This window comes from Cyprinus carpio, chromosome A7 (assembly GCF_018340385.1).
Source record: "Cyprinus carpio isolate SPL01 chromosome A7, ASM1834038v1, whole genome shotgun sequence".
NCBI lineage: Eukaryota > Metazoa > Chordata > Actinopteri > Cypriniformes > Cyprinidae > Cyprinus > Cyprinus carpio.
In genome coordinates, this window is record NC_056578.1 from 35,999,985 (window position 1) to 36,018,638 (window position 18,654).

The 18,654-nt window shown below is 37.9% G+C and overlaps 1 protein-coding gene across 7 annotated transcripts in view; it reads right to left on the reverse strand.

Moving 5' to 3' along the window:
* Window positions 1-18,654, reverse strand: part of LOC109082266 (unconventional myosin-IXAa-like) — a 107,125-nt gene that overhangs the window by 5,980 nt on the left and 82,491 nt on the right. For 6 of the 7 annotated variants that reach the window (XM_042760979.1, XM_042760978.1, XM_042760981.1 and 3 more), the window contains 22 exons: window positions 18,012-18,078; window positions 15,959-16,087; window positions 15,808-15,847; window positions 15,076-15,198; window positions 13,648-13,728; window positions 13,438-13,548; window positions 12,014-12,139; window positions 11,690-11,839; window positions 10,591-10,889; window positions 8,267-9,739; window positions 7,724-7,811; window positions 7,352-7,549; window positions 5,548-5,648; window positions 5,121-5,251; window positions 4,831-5,042; window positions 4,627-4,743; window positions 4,230-4,418; window positions 3,771-3,818; window positions 3,572-3,683; window positions 3,238-3,299; window positions 2,950-3,142; window positions 362-490 (listed from right to left, as the gene is read on the reverse strand). In XM_042760979.1, coding sequence (XP_042616913.1) covers window positions 362-490; window positions 2,950-3,142; window positions 3,238-3,299; window positions 3,572-3,683; window positions 3,771-3,818; window positions 4,230-4,418; window positions 4,627-4,743; window positions 4,831-5,042; window positions 5,121-5,251; window positions 5,548-5,648; window positions 7,352-7,549; window positions 7,724-7,811; window positions 8,267-9,739; window positions 10,591-10,889; window positions 11,690-11,839; window positions 12,014-12,139; window positions 13,438-13,548; window positions 13,648-13,728; window positions 15,076-15,198; window positions 15,808-15,847; window positions 15,959-16,087; window positions 18,012-18,078 — 4,179 coding nt within the window. The remainder of the gene's footprint in view (window positions 1-361; window positions 491-2,949; window positions 3,143-3,237; window positions 3,300-3,571; window positions 3,684-3,770; window positions 3,819-4,229; window positions 4,419-4,626; window positions 4,744-4,830; window positions 5,043-5,120; window positions 5,252-5,547; window positions 5,649-7,351; window positions 7,550-7,723; window positions 7,812-8,266; window positions 9,740-10,590; window positions 10,890-11,689; window positions 11,840-12,013; window positions 12,140-13,437; window positions 13,549-13,647; window positions 13,729-15,075; window positions 15,199-15,807; window positions 15,848-15,958; window positions 16,088-18,011; window positions 18,079-18,654) is intronic. The other variant, XM_042760980.1, reaches the window with a different exon arrangement.

Below are 18,654 nucleotides of genomic sequence, written 5' to 3' on the forward strand. Positions count from 1 at the left end.
ATTTACATTCAAGACAAGGGGAAAAAATGTAATGTAAAGGTAATAAATTAAGAATCCAGGTCAACACAACTTCAGTGATCTTTTATGCTATGTAATATTTGTAATACTTTATGTAATAAAATGTAGAATTCTTATACTGGGATGGCTTGGGGTGTCTCTGGGAAATCATATGCCACATTGTCCACCAGTACCAATTTCAATGTGCTTCATAAACAGAACAAGAACACTTAACAACAACAACAACAACAACAAAGAAAAAACAACCCCCCCCAAAAAAGTAGAACAAGCAAATAAGACACCAAAATTATATTTGCTATACTGAATGCTAATGCAGTAAGTGTGATAGATCACATCTGCTTACCCATGGCCCGCAGGAATTCTTCATACAGTTCGAAAGTCATCAGAGGATTAGGCAAGTCACGTAGCCACTGCTTGAAAACGCTGGCAATGACATTAATATTATAGTCGTCCAGATTCATGCCATTTACATCTGAGGGAAGAAAATAACAGATGTCAAAACTATATATATATATATATATATATATATATATATATATATATATATATATATATATATATATATATATATATATATATATATATATATATATATATATATATATATATATATATATATATACATACATACATACACACACACACACACAGTGCCCTCCACTAATACTGGCACCCTTGGTAAATATGAGCAAGGGCAGCTGTAAAAATAAATCTGCATTGTTTACCCTTGTGATCTTTCATTAAAAAATTGACTAAATTCTAAACATCCATTGAAGTAAAATAATTGAAAATTGGGAGGCAGGGGGATCTCATTATGAAAAATGTTTTTCGCCAATGCATGTTGGCCACAATTATTGGCACTCCTAGAAATTCTTATGAGTGAAATATTTCTGAAGTATATTCCCATTTATATATTCATTTTTTAGCACACCTGGGTTAGGAGCATGAAACAGGATTATAAATATGAGTCCAATTCCCCTCATCCACCACAAGGAGTTAAACCAAAGAATAGAGTTCTGGTGTGCAGAACAAGATTGTTGAGCTTCACAAAACAGAAAGTGGCTGTAAGAAAATAGCTAAAGCATTGAACATCCCCATTTCCAACATCAGGGGAATAATTAAGAAGTTCCAGTCAACTAAAGATGTTACAAATTTGCCTGGAAAAGGATGTGTCTATATCGTCCTAATGCACGGTGAAGAGGAGAGTTTGAGAGGCCAAAGACTCTCAAAGGATCACAGCTGGAGAATTGCAGAGATTAGTTGAGATATTATATATATCTCAACTAATCTCTGCAATTCACCTACATCACCACATGTTGTTCGGGAGGGTTTCAAGAAAAAATTTCCTAGCTCATCCAAAAACAAACTCCAGCATATTCAGTTGTCAGACACAACTGGAACTTCAAACGGGACTGGCTTCTATGGTCAGATGAAACTTCAAAAAAAAAAAAAAAGAGCTTTTGGCAGCAAACCCACCAGATGGGTTTGGTGTAAAAGGGGATAAAAAGTACCCTGTGCCCTCGGTTAAATATATTGCTGGATGTTTAATGTTGTGGGTCTATTCTTCTGTCGGAGGTCCTGGACATCTTGTTCAGATACATGGCATCATGGATCCTATCAAGTACCAACAGATAAAAAATCTAAACCTGAATGCCTCTGTTAGAAATGAAAAATGTGTCACTGAGCATAAAACAAAGCTTCTGCTATGGCCGTCCCAGTCCTCTGACCTGAACCCTATAGAAAATGAGTGTGTTGAACTGAAGAGCATGGAGCTGGGAATCTGAAGGATCTGGAGAGATTCCTCTATGAAGGAATGCTCTCTGGTCTCTTGTCAAGTGTTCTCCAAACTCATCAGGCTTTATAGGAGAAAACTCAGAACTGTTAACTTGGGAAAAGGACGTTGCAATAATTGTGGCCAACGTGAACTAGAGAAAAACATTTATTTCATAATGAGATTTTCCCCCTGCTTTCAATTGTTTTACTTCAATGATGGGTTAGAATTTTGTGATTTTTTTGAATGAAAGATCAAAAGGATAAATGATGCAGATTTATTTTCACAGCCACCTTTGCTCATATTTACCAAAGGTGCCAATATTAGTGGAGGGAACTATAGTTTATACATCACTATAGATAGTAAGTAATATACAATGGCCAAGATATCAAAATCTTGTGTTCCACTAAAATTCTTAAAACATCCTTAAAATCAGATACATTAACTTGTGTAAGATATTAAATAGATGTTTATATATAACTTAAGTTTATTAGTACAGTACTCTATGACCTGAGTTGGATGTGTCCAATGAGGAAAACATCCCAGATGTGCAATGCTGGAAAGGCTCCAAAAATAGTTTGAAAACCCCTGGTTTAAAGCATAAACCTCACTAACTTCGGTTTCTTGTAGCCAGGATTCATTAGGGCTTTTCACACTGGGTCATTCTAAACCCTGGGTAAATGGTATCCTGGGTGAGCTTTCTTCACATTTCACACATAATTTACCTAGGGTTAACAGTTAATCCTGGGTGTTCATAAACTGACGCTTCATACTGCTCATTCCTAAAGCCCGGGTTACCATTCTATTTGTGGTGTCAGTGTCATCGACTGGATGAACACAGCACACAATCCGTTTACATAAAGGCTCTAGTAGTGCGCATCCTCATATTATAAATTGTCAACTGTACTATCAAGTTTTCCTGTATTGGCTTTTGGACTATAAAGGTAAGAATGAAATGTTCTCTTTTTCACTCCAGTTCATGTGTTTTCCATCATCATTTCACATTTTTTTCCACTCAAATGCTGAAACGTACAACACGCCATGTTTCCATAACTATCCATTCTAACACCGTCATGTTGTATCACACTGCACAAAGTTTGGCAACACTAAAGTGCTGCTAACTCTGCTCGAGAGCCCTATTGTGTTCTTGTGTGTCATACCTGTGTCCAGACCCTGCTTCAGCTCCTTAATCTTATTGGTGGATCCCGATTTCCTGTAGATCCCTTCTGAGTACAGGCCATGCATCTCAATGTAATTGATAAGTTTCTCGACAACTAAAGGCACCGCTCGCTCATCATTGGTCAGGCGGGACAATTCCACACCAAACTGCCTTGACGAGAGTTCAGGGTCATACTGCACATGGAAAGACAGAAAAATGCTGTAAGTGCCAGCATCCTCTATTACAGCCCAAATCACATGAACGCACTTAACAGAGAAAAATTCCTTACCTTCTTGCAGCATTTGGTGGTCATCTTCTGACAGCACTTTCTGTGACACGCATAGCGGCACACTACACAAGACACAGACATCTCATTCATTCTCATTTTCAACAGCAGTACATACAGCCCAGATTTTTTTTTAAAAAAAGCACTGCTACCTAAAATAAACTCAATTCAAGTCAACATTCTTCTCAATGTAACATGGCAGAAAACATCCTGCTCTACAAAGCTAAACTGTTCTCTGTTCGAGCTGAGAGGCCACGGGCTTGTTGGTAAACAATTTGATTATGCTGAATTGAGTTCAGGGTTATTTTGATGCGGATACTGTTGAAATGAAACTCACGTTTGCAGACACACGCCTTGTCCATCATCCAGATGAGCGAGGAGCAGTACTCGCAGTATGTGGGAATACTGTATTGAGTTGACTTGAATATGTGGCCGTTGTGCTCCTCCACCTGAAACAAAGTCAGTGTCAGCTGATTTCCATGAAAAACGGAAACGCTAATTCAGTTTGTGACACCTCTGTCTGTGATTCCACTCACTATATCAGTATCCTTTTTCCTTCTTTTCTTGCGGTCTGGTTTGGGTGCCTGTGGGAGGGAAAAAAGCAATGAAAATAGATTCATAAAACACTCTCTCTCTCTTTATTGTATATAATGTATTAATGCATGTTAAAATATACAGTCATATAGAATGTATATTACATAATCTTACATTATTATTTAAATTTATAGAACAATAAATCAAATAATATTTGACCACTAAGAGATAATCAGCAAAATATTTATTACATATTGTGCTGATATGAGGAACTGAACACATCAATCCTATGCATTAAATGCTTTATAAGCATATTTCAAATAAGAGAATCTTTTATAATCTACATCAATCAACCAATCTATCTATCTGACAATCCATCCTGTTCCACCCTGTTATTTTCTGCAAGCCCTATTTTGTATCCTGTTCATGAAAAGTGTCACTGAATTGTGTTTAGAGAGTACCCTGCTCATACTGCTGTCCAGAGGTTTGTGCTCTGTCATGAACTCATCCAGAAAGACTTTGAAGGTGTTGACCCAAACTTTCACCGGTGACTCGCTCCAGTCCCTCTGCTCCTGACGCATATTTTTCTCCAGGATTTGTTCAAAGAGGGCGTAGAGATCCTTGTAACGAATGCTCTTCCCATCGTCCATCTGCACATAGAGCAAAAACAATATATCTGTTTCTGACATAGTGTCCTAACAAAGCACAATGTCACAACAATTCTCTTAAGGGATGTTCACACTCACTTTCTTTTGCAAAGACAAAATAACCAAATGTAATATGTTTTCAATGAAAGCTAGCAATATTAATAATTTTGGGGTGATAACAGTAAAACAAATGCTTTATTAAGGTACTTACAGCTAAAGCTGTTGAGTATGAGTTGAAGATATTCAAGCGGAACTCCTTTAGAGCCTTTTTGAAGACAACATCCACCATTGTGTCATTCTTACCATCTTCTGTGTCTAAATCAGTAATCTGTGAGATTAAAACAAGGTTATGAGGACAACTTCTCATCGATAAGTAAATGCAGCTGTAGTAAACTGAAGTAGAAACAGTCATCACCTTCTTCATGAGGAAGTCATTCATGCTCCTGTAGTCATTGGCACATGTGAGTATCTGCAGGGCATCGTTCTGCCACTGGACGGGCTCCAGAGCCACACTGCTGATCTTCACACTCCGTCTGCGCTTCACTTTAGGGGATGGATCTTTATTCTCTTTAAACTCCCTCTGTAACGTTAGGTCTGGGCTTTGAGGAGGGGACAGGCGCTCTACCCCTGAATAAACAGAATGTCAGAGTTTTCATGACCAAAAGAGTGAAAGATTTTAATGAAGCAGTTTTTCTGACGACTCACCCTCTTCCATTGGAAGTGCTGTTTCAGCAAAGTCTCCGTCCAAAGCATCACTGCCACACGGCAGCCGCTCTCGTGAGGTTTTCTTCTCTGCATGCCTTGCCTTTCCCCAAAACCGCATTTTTCCACGAACTCTACAGACAATACACGTTGACAAGGACAGCAATAGTTTAAAAACCAGCAGCGATGAGTCTAATAATGCCATAATGACTAATTCTAGGGTGCTTATAATAAAATAAATCTTTTTTGAAAAACAATTGGGGGCTTCTGTAATATCCATTTCACGGGGGGAGAGCAATGTGTTTTGGAACAATATGAGAATGATTAAATGAAGATTAAAATGACAATCAAATGAATTATTTTTAATCTTGAATTTCAGATAACTGTTCACAACTAATTCACAACTAACTGTTGGTGAAAAAACAAGCACCTCCCATCTCCATGAGAGTTCTTCCTCGCATCACTTTTGCCCAGCTCTCCAGATGACACGGCTTTATACATGTTCTTCTGCTCTTCGTTGGCTGTGGCCGGCTGAAAGAGATCATTACATATAGTAGGTAAGAGACTGACGGTAATCAGCATGCTTTGTCTGACAAAACCTTCTATAGCTCAATATACTGTAAGCCATTAAATGGACACTTTGGTCACTATTTTCAGGTAGGTAGTGTCAGTTTAAAACATTTACAACAGGCACAAAGTAAGAACATTTGTTGCTCCTTAACATAGTCTGAAAGCACTCAGTGGTTCATTCAATTTCTTCTACAACACTAATGCACTAAAACAAACCAGTGGCAATGCAAGTGCACTTTAATGATAGCATACGAATAGGACAAAAATTACATCTCTTAACTCTTAAAAACAAACAAACAGAAAAGAATAACAGTATTTAACCGAAGCTAGATGGGTCATTCTACAAAACGGGTACCTCTTGCATACTTTAAATAATAATGAATACAGTAACTACTTGTGGTATTTGAATTTTATTTGAAAATAGTTAATTTAAACGTCCTGACATCTAATCCCTAGCTTATGTATCAATCCTGTTACCATCATATAACAATCCTTTACTTAAACTGTCCTAATGTACAAATTAAAAAATTGTCTACTTTATTTTTTTTTTTTATTAATTTATCTTATACCGTGGGTAAATGCAGAAATATCAGCATTAAATCTAATAATGATCTAAATAAAATAATGAGCACAAATCAATAACATCTAAGTAAACTGAAACTTGTCTAAATAATGGATATTACCCAACTTGTGTATATATTAAAATTTATTAATCTAATGACCTCTGATATAAAAAAAAGAGGATCCAGTTTCATACATTGACCCAGATATTGACTGGATTCCACTGTTTTGTTAACCAACAAGACTGGAAAGAGTGATTATTGAAAAGAGAGCTACAGAATAAGAAAGGAAGAATGTGCGCCGTGACAGTTCCACGGCTTTAGCCTTGGTGAATTGTTGCAGAAGAGGAGACAGAGCTAAATGTTAAAGCATGCAGTACTCTTTCTCCAAGGTGGCAGTGTAGAAAGCAGAATCTCACAGTTGAAGGTCTTGGCGGTTCAGGAAAGAGCAACTTATAACTATAATAGCTGTTATGTCTAGACAAGCAGCATGGTCAGATTGTGAAGAGTGCCCTGGGTTAAACTTTATGCAAGATGCCTTTTACATCAGGAAAGAAAAGCAAACTTCTGATGGAAGCCATCCATATCTGTGTGGCTGGTAGATGAACCAATGTACTGAAGAAAAGTGTGACAATTTTATCTACTATTTTTTGTGCTGGTTGAAAATACAGTAGATTAAAATCAGGGCTGTCAACGTTGACATGAAACCTAAATAGTTTAATGACTAATGAAAAAATTAACAGAGCTTTTGACAAATGACATTACATCCACACCAATAGGTGTCAGCATAACGTCCAAGAACACTAGTTTTAAACTCTAAATTTAAAATTCATCATTTTTTTCAATCTAATGACAGCCCTAATTAAAAATGCAAATTATTCTTTGCATTGTATATTTTGTTTGTACAGTATTTCTATGTGGATGCCATCACAGATGAGAATAGTTTTCAAAAGGTGTTTCAGCTTCTGTGGTTGAAGACTATGTCCTTCAACTAGATAGGGAGTGTAGAAGCGTTTCAGGTCAGTAAGGCAATCTATCAGCTTCTTCTGGAGGAGCTAGCTGTAAAGAGAGATCTTGCTGCTGGGCCTACTTGCGTTAAATTACCATTTCGGAGTCACTGTGACAAGCCTCTAGTGCGCTCTCCTCTGAGTCCTGCTTGGGGAGGGGTGTGCCAGGAAACAGAGGGGTCTCATCATACTCCTCCTCCTCTGACTCCCCCTCTCCCATGGCGTTTGAACCGCGGGTCATGAAGTCTGAACGTGTCCGTGCCATTCGGGCTTTTTTATGACCCGGTCGGCCAACCTAATCAACCAAATGATAAAACAAATGAAGATGCTCCCCCGCACGTCAAGGTCATATGACCCCACCAAGGCTTCATGAGGCATAAAGAGTTCAAACACAAATGTATTCAATAATGAGGGAAAAAAGCTATTTAAATCTGTCATGACCTAAAGTGTCAAATGCTGTATCTCTCACCTCATTCTTAGTGGATTTGTAACCAAACAGGCTCACTTCATTCTGGACTCCAGAGGTCTTCCCTTGATTAGCGAAGTTCTTCTCCAACCTAAAACAAATCAAGGTTTAATTTACACAAAAATGAAAACGCTGCCATTATTTACTCACCTTTGTGTCAATCTAAACCCCTTTCTTTAGCTTTGTGTGCAGAATAGACCAGAATTGAATGTGATTATTCACTGATCATCTTACTTTTAAGTAAATTTAAAGATGGCGTCTTTGGAAGTTTCATGCTAAGTTTAATGTTTACGACACTTTAAATTGGTCTGTTCCTCACACAAAGCTAATGTCTGACTTCAGAAGACTTGGATAATAATGGCAAAGTCATATAAACTTTTTTTATTTTTGAAGCCTGAAAGCCCCAAATATCCATAGTAAAGGACTTGGACATTTAATTTTTGTGTTCAGCAGAAGAAAGAATGGTGAGTATGAAATCATGATCATTTTGATTTTGGGATAAAATATTCAATAACCTGGCACCCTGAGGTCAAGTTCATCACTTACTTTGAATCCTTGATCTTCGGAGAAAAGAACATATTTCCAGGCCTTTCGGACATGTTCATGTTGACATTCTGAGTGGACGGTTTCGTATTTATTCTCCTTTTGGCTTCATCCTTTCTGGATTCCAGGGTCAGCTTTGGAGCCCACCCTTCCGCTACATTGCGACTGTCTTTTGGTTTGTCTCTGAAAATGGAAGGAGCAGCTTCCTTTTCTGGGACCAGTGGCTGGAAACTGAGGTCAGGCTCTGGCTGAGCTATGGGAGCAGGGCCTCTGTCTGTGAAGAATCCATCTGGCTTTCCTCCTGAACCTTCTTGTCTACTCTTCTCGATCTTTTGCAGAGCTTCAACCCTCTGCTTTTCAAACACTTCCCTCTCATGTTGGGAGAAAATCTCACGTTGTTCTTTCAGGATATGCTTCTGCTGACGGATTTTCTCCATCATCTCTTTTTCATTTTGCTGCTGCTGATGCTTCTGACGCTCTTCCTTATCCTCATTAAGCTTCTCTAGCCTTTCCAGAACATAAAGGCTTTCACTGCTAGGCTGTGCTGGGCTTGGCGGCTCGCTGGTCTGGGCAGAACTGTCTTTGACAGCCTCCCGAGGCTTCACGTCTTCTTCATTTAAAAGGCTTTCCTTCTGCATACTAATAACCACAACCATAGGTCTCCGAGTGGGCTCCTTCTTGTCTTTCATAGGTTTGCTGGGGCCATCAGAGCACGGGGTGGCAGAAGTCATGGTAGACTTCAAAATTAGAAAGCTGCTTTCTGATGGAGGGGAGTAGAAAGTTGGGAGCGAGTTCTGCATTTTGGGAGGTTCAGGTTGGCCAGCTGGTTTTGACAATATATCGGGTGCTGAAGTGTCACAGAGCAAAGTGGACTCGGGAATGTTGGAGAACACATCGTGCTTGTCAGGTAAAGAAGGAGAACCAAGGTCCTCTGGTTCGGCACAGGGTGCCTTGTCTTTGAAATAGTCGTCTATATTGAGTAGCTCAAAGCTGCCTTTGGAGCTCTGGCTGTCTGGAGAACCCTGAGGAGTGTGAGATATCTCACTGACCAGCTCCATTGACCAGCGCCTTTCTTCTGAAGGAGACACTCCTCCAGTGGAGCGCACCTTAAGAAGTTCCAGGCTGAATTTGGCCTGCTCCAACTCTCGCATCCGCCGGCTCTCTCTTTTGGCCCGGGTCCTCTGGTTGGGATCCTCTAGAGTCTGCGGTCTTTCTCGGATTGACACTTCAGGTATCGGTTGTACTGTTGCCGTACCCTCGGTCATCTCTGGCTCCATCTCTTCTGAAACATCTCCTCCAGGTGCGTCTGCTGCACCGATGAGGGTCTGTCTGCTCCTGTCCTGCACCTCACAGGAGTCCTCCCATATGCTGTGATCCAAACCCATGTCTCTCAGCTTGTCCTCTTCTGGTAACAGACGGGTCTTTCCATTCAGCAGCTGAGTGGTTTTTAATCTCTGCTCTTGAAGTTCTCTAAATCTGAAAATTTTGAGATACACCCAATAAAAATAAATACATTTCAGTAAAAGACCACCACTTAGTAGGAAGACAGGATACACATAAAAAAAATAAAAAATAATAATTTCACATTGCCTCAAAGCAGCTTTACAGAAAATCGTGATGTTAATGTCTAGTAGCTTAGTATCTTCATACCTTATAGTCATATTTCACAGATTAGTGGGCTGATTACATTTTGTGACTATATAAGTAATCTAGCATTTGTGATTGACTATATAAAGTAGTACAGTATAAAAAGTAGTATATATATTAGGTGTGTATACTGTATATATGCGGGTAAAGTTGGATGCACTCCATTTCCAACTTTATATAAAAAGCTGTGCAATAATATAGTTTACATTGTTGCAATGACAAACTATCACATAGCCGAGATTTGATATACTTTATAGTATGTTGTTTTATGTGAGTGTACTGTATGCATGGCAATAAATTTACTATACAGTATATGCAACTTTTAATATATAACTGAACAATAATATTGTTTACATTTTGCGATGATGCAGACAATAAAAATAAAGTACCAATAAAACAACAAGAAAGATTAGTAAACAACCTTTTAATTAGCAAACAACCTAGCACTTTGAAACAATCGCTGACCCTCTCAAACAATTCTCTTAACTTTGAGTTCTTATGCAATTCCAGTGTTAAACCAACCAGATTTTTGCTTGGCAGAACTCCAATAAGAACTCTGTATTAAAAGGATTCGACTGTTCCACAGATTGGTGTTACCCCTACCATTATAGAGTTCTGCCTGTGTTATTAGGCCATTTATTTTAACAGAGCAACCTTCATTAGAAAGGGTCACATCATACCTCTGCCTCGCCAGATAGCCTCTACCCGCTGCTTGCAGGCGGATGGCAGAATCTCGCTGCCGGAGGTACAGCTTTCTGGCCCTGTGTCCTCTCCATGCAGTCTGGATCCGGCAGGCCGCCTGCCCCCGCCAATACAGCCTCCAATTTCTCTGGATCACCACCGCTGCCTCCCTCCACAGCAAGAGTCTACGCCTATCTTTAAAGCCTCTCCAGGCCGACTGGATACAAACCGCTGCCTCCTGCTGGACATACGCAAGCCTGCTGTCCCTCTGTGAAGACTGATAGCTCCTCCACCAGTTCTACAGGAGACAACATAGAGGGGATTCAATAAAAGATTTACTCAAAAACTATTTGGTGTAAAAACTTATGTTTTAGAATAGCTTTTAAAGACAGGAATATTCTTTTTCACATGTACAAAAAAACAAAAACCAAATCCTAAATAGTGATCTTACTAAATATGATAAGTTGCATCAAACTATTAGGAAATGCCAAGATGTAAATATAAATATTTATAATATTTAAAAAAGGATCAAGTCTTAGACTTACAATACATAACTGCAATCAGTCTATCCACATTTTTGGAGTGTTTGACAGAACAAATAATTCACCTTTCCAGTGAAAATAATATTTATTTAATACTAAATCCTTTATTTCTGTAAGTACTTCCACTGTTTACATGTCAAAATTGTTTCTCAAATACCAACGACAGGTTCCCACACCTTCTGCCCAATGAACTTCCATGAGTTTTCGGTCATTCAAGATGGATACTGGATAATGATTTTTTTAAACTAAATAAAATCATTAAAAAGTAAAAATGTTTAAAACAGAACAATTTGAGTTAATGTTTTCACTGAAACTATAATAAATTTATATATTTATTTATATATATACACACACACACATACACACACACACACACACACACACAGAGAGAGAGAGAGATTTTTTTTTTCACTGAATCACAATAAAAAAAAAAAAATCCATAACTTAAGATTCTGTTTATTTTAAAATTTAAAATATCAATATTAAAATTCCCTGATATTTCCAGGCTTCAAAATATTGTTACATAAAGTGGTAAAAATATTAATTTCAGAGGTACCTGTATTTGGCAAGAAGCCTGTCTCATTCTGAGGAAGTTCCTTCTCTCTAGAAGAGCTCTGAAACGTCGCTGAAGATTAATGATTCTATGCAGCACCTCCTGATGGAGCAGGTCTTGCAGCCGCAGACGCTCTGCTTCACGGAGGAACACCTGCCATACAGACGCACGGACAAAGAGACACGTCACATGCATGCAATATTGAACATTTCCAACAAAGCTAACCTTGAATGGACAGCATGCGTCATCCCAAAGGCATCAGAAAAATTTAATTCCTAGAGTATAACTTAAGTCCTATCACTGGCAGAGGCTGAGTGTTGATCATACCATTGTATGGCCCACTTGGAACCCTTCAGGAGTGAGATCCACCTGGTGCAGGTACCGTCTGATTGCTTCCTGGCTGGCCTGGTTGGTACCCTCTGGTAACAACACATGGAAGTGTCGAACAAAATCCTGGAGATAACACAGAGACTTTATACCACCACCATAGTGAATCTTTTTTCTTGATTGCACACACACAAAAGTCATTCACTTTCTGAAGTGTTCAGGAAGTGACATTTCTCATTAAGGCCTTAAAATTGGGCAGATTTCAGAACACTAACATCACTGTGAAGGTATGCCTTAATGAAGTCTCCTTCAATGACAGTCTGGGAGGCAGATGCCATTGTGTATGCAATTATTCCTGGCCACTTTTATTGCAGACTATAGAGAGCCTCTGTGAAGTCAGCTAACTACAGCAGCTTCATATCTTACAGGAATTACTGGGGGCGAAAACACTTTAGTTTCATAAAAAGACACATGAACACACTTTGACATGATGGAGAGCTTAATAAAAAAAAGTCATTTCAATGCAGTTGCTAGAGTGTTCTGAGTGGTTGTTAGCACATTGCTAATGTTTGCTAATGTAATGATAGGTGTTGGCTTACTGGCCTGTGTCAAAAAAGCCAACCACAAGTCTCTATGATAATTTGAGGCTGTATTACAGACAATTTCTATCTTAATTCTGGACTTTGTAAAAGTGTGTCTTAAGGGCACATGTTTGTGTGTGTGTTCATTCTGACGATTTGTCAGTTATTAGGGATTAACTGTGTAAACAAATTTATTTGTATCATCTACATGATGCTATTTGTCTGGGCTGAATTCATAAAAAAAGTGGCCAAAACAACAGAACCATCCAGCCAGGAAAGGAAGTGAATAACTGAAACACTGACTTCAGCTTTGGAAGATGAGGATAGAATCAGAAATTTTACCGATCCATGTACGCTATCATTTAAAAGTTTGGGATCAGTCAGATCTTTTATTTTTTTTATTTTATTGATTTATATTTTAAGAAATCAATACTTTTATTGAGCAATGATGCATTAAATATATCAAAAGAGACTTTTACATTGTTACCAAAACATTTGACTTCTGTTGAACTTTCTATTTCATGAACAAAAAATTAACTGCTGTTTCCACAAAAACTATTTACAACACTGATAATAATAATAAATGTTTCTTGAACACCAAATCAGCATATCAGAATGATTTCTGAAAGATTACGTGACACCAAAGACTGGAGTAATGATGCAGAAACTTCAGCTTTGCATCACAGGAATAATTTAAATGTTAAAATTCAAATTTAATTTACTATTCAAATAGAAAACAGTTATTTTAAATTGTAATAATATTACAGTATTACTGATTAAGCATAAGAAACCTCTTTGAAAACTTAAAAAAAAAACTATACTGTATGCGTGCATTAGTCTCACCTGAAAAGTGTACTTGATACTGTAGCCAGATTGTCGGATACGCACGGTTTCCAGCATGCCTGTGTAGCGAAGCTGTCTCAGCACCAGGGCATCATTAAAACGCAGAGGAAGCTGAAAAGCAGCAGTGATTTATGGCAAAAAGTAAACTTAGAAAGGTATATAATCTATAAATGTGCAATAAATATGAAACATTCAGATGGACTCACACACCTTCTCTGCATTTGATCGTATGCACTTCACAAAGTACGGCTCCGACTGACCAAGCGTCTCCATCAGTTTGTTGAGAGAGGCCAAATGAAGTAAAATACCACAAATAAATTAATAAATTATGCATAGTGGTAGACACAAGCTGTATGTTGAGCTATAGTGCTCAGAAAGGCAGCACAAGTTCAAATTTGGCTCGCAACATTTCACTATTTCTTCCCACCCCCTTTAGTCTCATAATTTTCTCATTTCTTGACTAAGTGAATCTTACAAAACCTGTCAAGAACATTTCACTCCAAAAAACAATTAGAATAAAAAAAAGTAAATCAAAATATATATTCTATTTTAGAAATTGTAAATATAATTTCCAATATTTTAAATATCATAGTGCAAAATGACACAGATATACCCTTCCAAAGTAGCCTTAAAATGTACACATTGCATTTCACATGCTAATCAATGTTCAAGATCTTTGAAAAGCCTTTGCGCGTGTATTTCCATGTATGCATCTCTGTATAAAGAGGGATAGCAGCTATTTTGGTGATCAGGAATTCACTCTCCCTTCCCAAAGTGAGAGCCACACAGAACAGGATGTGGGAAGTGAGGTCATCCACACATTTGTGCAGGCCTGCTGCCAGACGCCCCAGAACTGCAGAGCGGGAGAATGTTTACAGCTCTCTGTCTCAATCTGAGACACTAGAGGGAAATGTAATTCTTAGCCAGCAGAGTGAAATGTCATAAAATGCTGTGTTTTTAATGTATTCATTTAGCAGAAGCTTCTATCAAAAGCAATTTTTTTTTGCACTAATTAATGTTGCATTTTTCCCAGCTCGATGTTATAGCTAGATTAAACTAAGAGAATCCATAATAAAATAAGCATTTATATGTTTAAAACTACGATTATATAAACAAAGACAAACCAAGGTAAACATCACCTTCCATCCTGATTGTCAAATTATGCAAAAAAAGAAAAAATATTTAATTATATGCATTTAAAATACAGAAAATGAAAAATAACTTTGCAAGACAAAGTCAGACATTTTAATTAATTTAAAAGTTTATGGTGGTTCAGAAATAAAATAACAAAAATGGCAATTCTTTCATGATTCATGTATGCTGATACTAGTCAAAATAAATCAGCTAGTGAGATTGAAAAGTCTATTTTAAGGGAATTTAATGTCTAATTTAATTTAATTTAATTTTGAAGACCACAGGACCACAAGCAGTTGTTTTTTTAGTAAAACCAAAACAAAAGGAGTTTGGGAACGGCAGAGAAAATAAAAGTGTTATTGTATCAAGGACAGACATGATGTCATTAATTTGGGCTTTTACTAGAGCTTATAAAACAGAGCTGTACACGGTGGAAATTACACAACATCCGCATGATTCAGAATACTCTTAAGAAAGAAACAGTGAAAAAGAGTGAGCTCTGACCTGAAACTGGGCACTGATGCTGGGGGGTTTCTTTTTCTTGTGCAGGTGCAGCAGGGACTTTGTTATGCGGTCTTGTAACGTCAGGTTACTCAGGTACTTCAGAGACTTTACATCCAGCAAGTGCTGCAGAAACAGACACACAGTCAGTCAGTCACATGATTACAGAGACCAGTTAAAGGGATTTTGCTCAAAAGGGGTTTGCTCAAAAATCTGAGTTCTATCAGCATTTACAGAACCTCAAGTCATTATAAAACTATATGAACTTCCATGAAACACAAAGAGACAAGTCAATTCCGTATATGGCAATCACAGCTATAAAAATACATCAATGTATCCTAACAAATGTCACATAAATGTCTACAAAAACAGACAATAAAAGGACAAAAAATAACTGATATACAATATTCCAAGTATTCTGAAGCCATGATTGAAGGAAAAAAATAAATAAATAATGCCTTCTGCATTAGTAATCAGATCTCATTAGCACTTTTGGACACTCAACACAACACCATAAACTTGTTGACAATTTGCTAAATATCTCTGTATGTGTTTCACAAGAACCGAACCAAACCAAACAAGAAAAGAAAAAAGCAAACAAAATGACAAAAACACCAGTTTTTTGACAACATGATGAGTGCATCATAACAGACTTGTCATTGTGTGAACATTGATCATTTTAAAAAAGAAATCGATAAATAAAATAAAAAATAAAGTATTTTATGGGATTCGCACCTTAGGAAGACTGGGCTTCATTTTATAGTTTTTATTTCTCCTGGAAAAAAAAAAGCATAAATAATAGTGGTTATGTTATTCCAGTAGCATGTTGTATTTGATGACAATACAAGTAAAGAGCTCTGTATAGAACAGAGAGGCAGACTCTCACATAAGGATGCCATGGGCTCGCTCCAGGAGTTTACTGCTGGTGGAGTTGACGAAGATGCCCTCCTCTTCACCGAGGGATCCAGCGGAGGAGAGACGGTTTTGTCTCCCAGCGCGCCCATTCCATCCCTCTCTGAAAGGAACAGCAAAAACATAAATATTAAACACACATCTCACATCTCTTAATAAGAAAAAAAAAAAACTTTGGTTACTATAAACCATGGTAACCACAAATTAGCTATATGGTTTTGCTACAATAACCATAGGTTGACCAGTATTTGTAGTAAAACCGTGGTTATACAATGAAAATCAATATGCCACAAAACCATGGTTACTATACTTTTACTATAATAAAACCATGATTAATTTTTGTAAGGAAAGTTAGTAGCTGGGTTTCCATCACCCTGCTTTTATGCGCATTAAAAATGCCTTAATTCGCAAAAAAGTTTTTACGCTCGCTTAAGTTGTTTTTTGACTTGTGCGAAAACAGGTTAATGTGAATAATGGGAGATGGAAATGCATTTTGCAAATAAATTCCTCTAAGCACATCAAAAAAAGTCATGTGACTTTGCGCTATGGGACGGTAAATCCTGACTAACCAGCGGACCGACCTTGTTCCACAGCATCTGAAATGTTGTAATATGGTCATTCGGATATGCCCGAACAAAGTCTGTCATCAAAGTATTTCTGTATAAATGCCTCCCAGAACTGATAAACGACTGCGTTCCCAAACAGCAGCATCCACCTCCAAAAGCAATAACCACGTTCCTTGCGTTTCGTCTGAAGTAATTTACTATATAGGAAAATTTTTATATTCAGTAGCTTCTCCTACTTTTCCTAGTGATGTATAGTGCCAGTTTAACAGGAAGTGGCGATTTTGTTCTCTTTGATTGTTGGATGGAAATGGTGCATGTTCGCTAATGATTTGTGCGATATTCCAATTTTGCACACAAGTAAAATTCGCAACTTTGCATGGGAAACCCGGCTACTGTTACGAGCTCTTGACTTGTTCAAGTGCATCACCTGATGGCGGAAGCCATAAAATACATTCAAAAATGGGCAATCAAATTAACTCTGTTTTCAGCTAAATAAACAATTTCATTTTGATTTCAGTGTTTTGGTAAAACATTATTTCGGTGCATCACTACTGGCCAGCGATCTCAACATGGCAACCACCATGAAGAGAGACTACCCTTATTTAGATTAAAACAGCATTTTCTAGGACACCAATAAGACTGGAATCCTCATTAGTTTTTTTTGACTAAACCACTATTTATTTTTTAGGTATAAAACTAATTGCAAAATCTGTCATATTAACCAAACGTTACACAAAGTCGAGGGGGCTGACAGTTATTTTATGGCAATATTCTGTGTACAGGAGCTCACTGGAGCATGTGGTTGTGGAGCGTGGAGAGCATTTAGGGCATCAGCCTAGGGCCTGTCCTCAAAATGAGCAAATAACTCCACTCTTACATCACACAGGAAGCAGCTGCTGTTTTCTCGTGCTTAATGGTCACTTAGTAACCCAAAAAGTGCGTGGGGTTGCAAAACAGATTAGGGGGACTTTACAGTGCAACAAAAGAGCTGTTGTGAGCTCGGCTCTTGCCACTTGTTGTGGATATCAGGACTAATCTCAGTGCCATGCAGTCATTAACAAAGCATGAAGCCGGGAAAGCTGTGGGTCAAACTTTGGTTATCTGTGGAGCCACTGCTCTAATTCTACACCCACATGGAGAACTTAACAAGCTGAGTGAGTACTGACCAGGAGCCCGTCATACACGCTTCATTTCCCACTCCAAAAAAAAAAAAAGTGTCAGGAGACTACAGAAGGGATTTCAGAAACTCGGCTACAAATGATGCACAGTCTGTTAAAAACTACTGTCAATAGAATAAAACGTCACATTTTTTTGTTACAGACCCCATAAAACCCCTTCATAACTGCTAAATTTATTTGCAATGATATTCTGTATATTCAAATGTCAAACATTTTAGGGGGATCTGTATCTATGAGGATACAGGACAGGATGGTGGTCATACAGTATGTGAGGCTCTCTTACCGTTGATTAAGTGCATTGCTTCCCTGCAGATCAGATAGTGGAGTGCGAGGATTCCTCCTGTTCACACCTGAAACGGAGCACAAAACCTGTACAACCAGATTGCTCTGACACACATGGGTAATATAGAAAATGAGTGTGAGGTTATGGACCGTGTAATGGTAGGTCTGTGTAATGGTTCTCATGAGAATAACATGAGGTGTTGTTGATTAATTCACTGCTGTTGATGAAATGAAACATTTAATCATTCAGTTAGAGGTGAATTACTTGAAACATGCTTATGTGAATCAGTTAAGTATGACACACACACACACACACAAAATGTCTGGGTTCATATATCCATATAAAAAAAACCTTGGAGACTCTCATTGTACCACAACTAATGCTGGGTGATATATTGAAATGTTACCATACATGTGCAATATACTTGCTGGTGATTAAGTTTCCTTAAAGGAATAGCTCACCCAATAATGAAAATCTTCACCATCAGGAAATCCAAGATATACATGGGTTTGTTTCTTCATTGGAACAGTTTATGGATTATAGACTTGTGATGGCCTAGAACTGTGTGAATTATTATCATGTTTTTATCAGCTGTTGGACTCTTATTCTGACGGCACCCATTCACTGCAAAGGATCCATTTGT